Raw genomic sequence first — 8,025 nt, forward strand, 5'->3', positions numbered from 1 at the left:
CGATTTTCATTTATTTTAGTTGTATCTGTAATTTTATGTCGTTTTTGACATTTTTGTCATTCATGTCATTTATGTCATCAAAGTTAATTATGTCATGTTTACCATTTTTGTAGGTTTTGTCATTTTTGTAATTTGTTTCATTTTTTGTCATTTTTATCATTTATTCCGGTTTTGCCTATTTCTATCGTTCTTATAAATTCTGTCTTTTTTGTTATTTTTGGCATTTTTGGCTTTTTGATTATTTATGTAATTCTTGTAAATTTTGTCATTTTTACTGATTTGACATTCTTGTCGACAGTAATGATCGTTTCTGTAAATTTTATCATTTCACAAAAATAACAGAAACTTAATTCGGATTTCAAATTCAAAATTCTTTCTAAAATTTATGTTTAAAAGTTTATATTTCTCAATTCCTACGAGTGACAACAATTTGGAATCCTGTAAAATACGTATTTGGAATTAATATTTAGACTCAAGATCCTCAGTTCAGATTTATAACTAACAAGTTCCATTTGTATAGCAAAAGATTTAAGGCCCTCAGAGCCAAGTAAGGGGTATAAGTGGATAAATGATCAATTTTAAGTTAATTATGCCAAACTGTATTTGATGTTTTCCAGATTTTTTAATTTTTTTCCGTACTTTAACATTTTACAGAAAAATATAGATTAAAAAAAAATGTGGGAAATAGCAAAACACAGCAACTTAAAAGCGTGTTTTCTCGAGCTGTTAAGCACTTATACCTCTTTGGCTACAAGGGCCTCATTTGGCTTTCGAAATTGATAGTTCAGATTTTGAATCAAGAATTATAAATCATAGTTGGAATGTATAATCGTAGATAATAAAAAATCCATAATCAGAATTTGAACATCATTCATATCGTTACATATCATTATCATTATTATTATCATTATTATCATTTCATACATTAGATTCGAAGAAAATGTAGGTACACAATTTTTAACGTACAATAAAATTTATTAATTCTTCCTCAGATGCACATTCAGTTATAAACCATTCGCTACGATGGGGGATAGACAAATCTAATGAAGTAGAAACCATAATTTCAATGTGTTTTTACTTTTGCTGGGTAAATATTCCCTCTATCACTTATAATAATAAAATAATTCATGTTAACATTTATACTCATAGTTAAGAAGAAGAAGCTTTCTGATGATTCGATCAGTCTCAGAACAGTGTAATTTGAGTGATTTCATCTATGAAGTACATACGAGAACAAGCGGCATCCATTTGCACTAGATTGGCTAATAAGTCCTTTCAAATCGATTCGTAAGCATCGTCTTTGCTGAAGTCCTCGCTAGATTTCATCTCCTGCACGAAATCTTCCACGTGAGACTTTCGCTTGCGACGTCGCTCCTCTCGGGATTCGTCCTTTTCTCGGGTAGACTTTTTGGATTTCTTGTGTTTCGAACTTCGGTCCTTGTCCTTGTCCTTATCTTTACTCTAGAAAATTGTTTTTTTTTTGTTTAAACCTACGAATACTTTAGATAAAAATGTTGTTAAATATTACCTTCTTACTGCTGCTACTTTTAACGCAAGTGACAGACACGTTCGAGCTAACATCTTCACCGCCTTCGGGTGATCGACGTTCCTTAGTGTCGAGGGACCACGTTTCGCTACCATTCAGTGAACCAATCTCGTCCGGATCTCCAATGGAAGATTTGCCATCTTTCAGATGGACCCGGTCTAGCTCTAACTCCATACTGGAAAGAGAAAATGTGCGATCGACTACGACCGGATTCGGCGATGGAGCTTGATCTAGTTTCTCGAAGCCAGACAGGGGTTGCCTCCTGGTTGCCGATGCTGAGGAATGTTTGGAAGTGGCCATATCCAGCTCATGCTGATCGCCGCCCATATCATCATCGAACCTTGACACTAGCGGATTGTGGTTCGTATCATCATCGCTGTTAACAATAGGGAATGTATCAATACGTTTTACGAATTTTTGGTACAAGCTTTTCTGACTGCACAATTTTTTTAATTAATGCTGCTAACTAATATCGGAACGATTGAATCGGTGGAACTAGCAAAATTTAATTCATTCCCTAAATCATGTGATTTAGGTTTGTTAGTAAAATAAATTTTGGATTGTAATTTTGCATAAGTTTCATTGTTATTCAGAGAATGTTTCACGTAGGAAGCATTCAACTTCCCGAAAATTGAAAAGTTATATATACCTAGTCTCTCAAAGAAATGTTAGAAATTGTATGCATAGCAGAAATTTTGAGATCAATTTAAACAATCGATGTTTGATCAATTAAAAACAATTACATAATTGTTATTTTCGTTATTTATAACTTTAGCATACCTTTCCGATTCAACGGCAACATTCGCTTCCATTCCGTTTCCTCCGTCAACATCGTCTAGGAACGATTTGTCCAATACACCGCCATCGGGACAGAACTCGTCGACATTGCTTATTTTTGCGGAAGGGGAACCGAAAGCTGAATTCTTATTACTCTCCTGCACAATCGCACCGATGGTAGCACTTTTGGGAATCCTGAGGGCATCAATTCCTGGGGAAACTTGCTGAGATGGGGCTGGAGTGGTCACCTTCGGTGCTAGAACCTTGGCAGTGTTAACGGCTGAAGTGGAAGCAACCGCCAGGTGGCTATTTTTATCCGGAACGATTATCGGATGACCACCTCCGAGGATGATACTTTTAGTCGGACGGGGAACCGACTCCATAGGTGTACTGGGAGCCGAAATACTTTCCTTAGCTTTCTTACGGCTTATCAAGTTTTCAAGGAAATTAGTATAATCAGATTCTGTTGAATTAAGGAATTCATTAATCTCTAGTCGGCAGATGTCTGTGTCCTGTTCATTTTTTTTCATAGACGCTTCCAGAGCTGCCTTCTGCAAATACAGAAATGGTATTCCGAAAAATTTGTGCAATAATCGAAGGCCAAAACCGTTTCTCATAGAACTATCGCCGTAGATAATTTCAGCAGCACGTGATTGGCACGCTTCATCAATGAATCCCTGAATCTGGTCCTTGCTGACCACCCGATGATGACCCATATCACAATGATTTCCCAGCAACAGAACTGGAATATCACTCGGAACTTTGGGCAATTCTCGACATACATAATCGAACGTCCATGCCTTCGTTATGTCCATCATCATCACAACACAATGGGTTCCCTTGTAGACATCGAGAAATTCGGCATCCAGCACCGGGATGTCTTCAGCGAGAGAATCTGTGTTGAGCTTGAGGGCTCCGGTTTTCTGCTTCGATTTTCCACGATCGACAACGTCCCAAACTTCGACCTTAACGATGTCGTCTGTGGCCTTGAAGGACCATTGAATCGATGCCACCTGAATCTGTTCCGTCGGGTTGTACTGCTCGAGAAACGCTTTACCTTGTAACCGTTCCAATAGACAAGATTTTCCAACATTGCGATCGCCCTTGATGATAACTTTCACTGCAAAATGAATCAAGTATGAAAAAGCTGCACTCAACAAACATACGGTAACTTCCAACTTACTGTTATACTGCACTCCTCGGGAAAATTTCTTCTTGAGCGAGTCGGACATCTGCTGGCCAACGGATTCCGGCAGCGTTGACGAGCCACCCATCGCCTGGGGGCCGTCATTTTTGGTGGCTAATTTTTTGAACACGTTAAACATCTTGAAGCTCAGCGCAGTGCTCAAAGATAGGATAAGAAATCGATGATGACGACGACAATGCAATCGGGTGTAGGTCGTGTAGGTTGTTGCAAAGCAGATAGTGATGAATGTTTCCAATCTCGTATACCGTTTGCTGCGCTAATTTCGCATTGCAAAACAGCAGGGATGATAGCCGCAATCGAAAGTTAGAATTTGCCCTAGAATGGGCATTTTTTCTGCTGCAGATGTACCACTGATAAGATCCTGGCGAAATTTTCCTTAACGATTACACATCATCCAGACAGGACTTTTGTTGGCTTCGTCGAAGGCGAAAGGGTCGAGATTTTGAGATGACAGAATAACAGTACAGCAGAGAGACTGAGATGGAAATAGCCAACTTTCATAGTGCTCTTTCTTTTCTGGATGAACTCTGTCAGCGTTGCCAGTTAGATGACTTGTTGATATTCAAAGTATAATAAAATTTAAACACAATTTGCGAAGCTGCGTATTTGATTTGTATTTTGCTTATTCTATTCTGCTATTATTAATGCGCTTTTTATGCTTCCTATGTACAGAAAGCTATTCAAGCCCTTCAAGCTGCCGTTTCGAAAACAAAAAAAGTAGTCTTCATGATTCGTTTTCCGGACATCTGGCAACACTTAAACAAATGAACTCTACAAAAGTACGCAGCCATGTGAAGCGAACCGACAATGGGCAAGCGGCAAAATTTTAACAAATTAATTTTTTAGTCGAGAAACCTAATCAAAATTTAAAAAATCAAAACAGATTTGAATATCAAATGTACTTAAACTAGAAATAAGATTTAATATGGAAATAAATTTGATAATGTTGATTCTTAATATTTAATATAATTTTTTTAAATTCAAAAAATTTGTAGTTTTTAAAATTTGGAAAAAAAACTTACACCTCATTCTCTATTCATATCTTTACCTTCTGGGATTGTGATAGCCGCGAATGCCATAAACGACTATAATCGGAACAAAACTTCTCTGAAAAACTAATATTATCAATTAAAAAATACTAAGACTGCAGTTAAATTGATGTATTTTAGGGCGAAACATTAAATTAGTTGTTTTTCTCGTACTCAGAGGGCAAACTACTTGTTTAAAACGTCGTTCACCTCAACATACAAGTAGGTAACTAATATAGTTAGTATTTATCTTGTTCAATAAATAGCAATTGAATTTCGAAAGATGTGCTGCTGTTGACATGCTGCTTGATTTTTTAATTCAATCGATTCTTTTTAAATAAGATATAAAATATCTGAGTATCGCACCACATGTTAATAACAGGCATGAAGAATCGATTGGTATACTTATCTCGAAATTGATGGTTTTGGAAGCCCTCTGACCGCGAGGGCCTCAATTAATCATAACTAAAAAAAATGGTTAGTTACAGTAGAGTACGACTAATATAACCAATACAAACTTCCGTGCTCTCTCACTCTCATATCCATAAATGTATTTTGCTTAGCATTTGAAACACGTAGATACAAAATAAAACATAATATATTATATTTATACCAGAAATACCCTCAAAGTAACTAAAACTGAGGCCCTCAGAATGCTATTTCAAAAATCATCATCTTTAGTTAAATATACACATCCGATTCTTCACATCTCAATCTACGTTTGGAACAAAATTTAATTCAAGAAATTTATAAAATATCGAGCACTTCGACAAATTTGAATAAGCTAATGAAAACTGGTAAGACAATAGTGTTTATATTAAGTTTAGTAGCAAATGCAGTTTACAGTCAAAATTAGTAGGAGTGAAACTGCCCCAACGACTACTCAAGTTTTATGATGAAAATTAAGATCTTCTAAATTTAAAAAATACAATTCTAATAATTGATAATTTACTTTAGAGATGTTGGCGAAATGCATTATCAAATGAAGGCCTTAGAATCAGAGGGAGATAAGTGCCAAAATCATCGATTTTGATTTAAGTTTTACACTTTGAATTAAAACTGTTCGAATTTTAAAAAAATATATGAAAAATCGAGCACCTAACAATTTTGAAACGCGTTTTCTCGAAACTATCATTTGGGCACTTATCTGCCTCTGATTCTGAGGACCTTAAATGTGAAAGCTATTTCCAAAAAGTACATAACAAAATGAAGAGTTAATCACCGTAAATTTATTTTACAAATTTATTTTATCGGCTATATCGGTGAAATTTTATATTCTTTGAGGAAGAATATTTAAGAATTGAAAAATTATAGCCGGATAGAAGACTAGAATAAGTTGAAAGTAGGTCCGGGAGGAACAAAACGGTGAAATGTGATGAAAAGTTTTCCAAGTTAAAATTACCCTTCCGCTCATTTTCAACATCTTTCACCTTATTTTTATCTTCTATCCGTCTAAAATCTTTCAATTCTTAAATATTCTTTTTCAAAGAATATCAAATTTCACCGATATATCCGATATTTTATGTACAGAACTAATTTTTTATATTTTCAACACCATTTAGATAGAGTTAGAACTGCTCGTTTAAAAATTGTAATATATATATAAAAGGCACTTGCACCCTTCTGTTTCTAAGCGCCTCGTGTATAAAATTTAAACGATTAAGTTTATTTTCAAAGGCTTTCGGTTTGTTGCATAATTAGAACGTCCATTTCCATTTCAACTGATTTTTTTTTTATTCGCCGAAAACATCGAACCCGATTTAGCGCCTTTATCGTACGATATACTCGCGAATCAATAAGCTTATCAGCTAGTAGTGCGACTTTCAGTACTATCAGTCCGATTGAGATTCCAGAAAATCCCGCCATTTTCCCTTTTCTCACACAACACGTGTTCTCATCTGGGTAATGTGACGTTTTCATCGTCTTCCGCTTCTTGTACTTTGTTGTTTTCCCATTGCGTTCTTCCATCAGCCAGCAGTAGGCCAGGGGGAAGGAAAAATTCAACGGCGACTACCTGAACCGGATTGTTGTTTTGGATGTGTTTGTGTGTTGATGGCTCATCCACCCATCATCCAATCCATCCATCTAGCCATTCCACATTCTCGATCAATGAATGGGCGATATGACGACAAAGAAGAAGCAGGCTGCTGGATGTACTGAAACAAGCAAAGAAAACGGAGGGAAAGCGTTACAAAAAATGCTGCTAACCTAGTTTGGTACGGGCGTGCGGTAGCTTGCCGATGGAAAAAAGGAAGATTTCGACGAGTCGGGAGGGTTCAATGTGCTTTGAAGCGCATTTTCCCTTTCGCTCGCTCCTTCTTCGTTTCCAAAGGGCGGTGGGCAACAGACTGTCTCAGTCAAGCAAGCACGGATTCGAAGGGGTTAATATCATGCCACACTTGAAAAAAGCGCGCTCATTGGATTGGCTCCAAAATCTTTTTCATCATAAAAGTCTGTTTGCCAGTTTTGTTTAAGGAAAATCATTTACTAAAAAGTTTCTTACCATATAAGACAGCTGGATGTCACATCCGGCGCAAGTCGTGGCCCCGACGGCTTGGTATCTGCAAGGGAAAAATAAAAAGCGAGACGAATCGTAAACAAATGATTTCTAGGTTAGAATCAGAATGTCGGCACTGTACCTGTTGTGCTGCGAGTCTTTTACGGCATTTTAATCCTGATTAACCAGCTGAGAAGGTCCCGACGATCTCTCACAGTATACTCCTGTGATTTGATTTCATTTTAAACACAAAGCCACAAGAATATACTGCGAAAAAGCGCACCATTTTGTCAGTTTCCGCTGGTCAGCCAAAAACGAGGCGAGGCAACTTGGACGAAAAAAAAGCACGTTTTTCCCATGCCATCAAACCCAAGCGTAGAAGGCGTTTTTACCACTTCTAGAAGCTACATCGACGATTTCTATACAAATTTCACTAAAAAGCCGCCCTAACGTCTTTTTGAACCCTACTGAAAATACTGCAAACGCGGCAGAGAGTTTTCACTCGGGAATCACTAATTTCACCATTAGAAAACCCACGCCAAGCTATGGAAGCACCGCATTTTACGGCACCCGAACATTAATGAAGGCGTATATAAGTGAACAACCACTGGCTTTAACCGCACTATTTAATGAATTACTTTCTACGCAATATTCCAACCTAACAAGAACCGATAGTTATCCTTTTAAACGATAATTGCAATGCAAAGCTATCACTCGGAAAGCCCAGAACTTATAAAGTAGGGAAAAACTCACGCACAAAATACCACACCATCCGATCGAGAAGACTCACCGAACTAGAATGAAGATGAAAGCCGACTCGCTCGCAAGGGCCAAAGAAGAAACATCCGGCTTTGATGTGCAAGAAAATTCAAGCAACGTACTGCTACAAATAAATCAGGATGCGGTACGCTGAAATTAATGGCACTGAAAGAAATATTGATAAATTAATTTTACTACCACGATTACATTA

At 37.0% G+C, this 8,025-nt stretch overlaps 1 protein-coding gene and 1 long non-coding RNA gene across 2 annotated transcripts; both read right to left on the minus strand.

The window, feature by feature from the left end:
• Positions 1–939: 939 nt before the first annotated feature.
• On the minus strand, positions 940–3,982 carry LOC129745077 (rab-like protein 6). The gene is made up of 4 exons (XM_055737912.1): positions 3,507–3,982; positions 2,327–3,443; positions 1,529–1,922; positions 940–1,461 (listed from the first exon to the last, which is right to left on the minus strand). Exons 1-4 carry the CDS (start codon positions 3,646–3,648, stop codon positions 1,276–1,278), a joined length of 1,839 nt encoding a protein of 612 aa, XP_055593887.1. The 5' UTR covers positions 3,649–3,982; the 3' UTR covers positions 940–1,275.
• A 2,298-nt stretch (positions 3,983–6,280) lies between these two features.
• LOC129747371 (uncharacterized) lies at positions 6,281–7,838 on the minus strand. Its single transcript, XR_008737495.1, has 3 exons — positions 7,198–7,838; positions 7,062–7,119; positions 6,281–6,714 (listed from the first exon to the last, which is right to left on the minus strand). It is a non-coding gene; the product is annotated as an uncharacterized LOC129747371 (long non-coding RNA).
• Between the last annotated feature and the right edge of the window lie 187 nt (positions 7,839–8,025).

Source organism: Uranotaenia lowii, chromosome 2 (genome assembly GCF_029784155.1).
Source record: "Uranotaenia lowii strain MFRU-FL chromosome 2, ASM2978415v1, whole genome shotgun sequence".
NCBI classification, from domain to species: domain Eukaryota; kingdom Metazoa; phylum Arthropoda; class Insecta; order Diptera; family Culicidae; genus Uranotaenia; species Uranotaenia lowii.

What these genes read in the sequence shown, in the direction of transcription:
- LOC129745077 (XM_055737912.1), bottom strand. Translation starts at nt 3,648, where the DNA reads ATGTTTAACGTGTTCAAAAAATTAGCCACCAAAAATGACGGCCCCCAG. An exon ending in CCGAGGAGTGCAGTATAACA is followed by an intron (nt 3,444 to 3,506) that starts GTAAGTTGGAAG and finishes TTCATTTTGCAG; the next exon opens with TGAAAGTTATCATCAAGGGC. An exon ending in GTTGCCGTTGAATCGGAAAG is followed by an intron (nt 1,923 to 2,326) that starts GTATGCTAAAGT and finishes TATTGTTAACAG; the next exon opens with CGATGATGATACGAACCACA.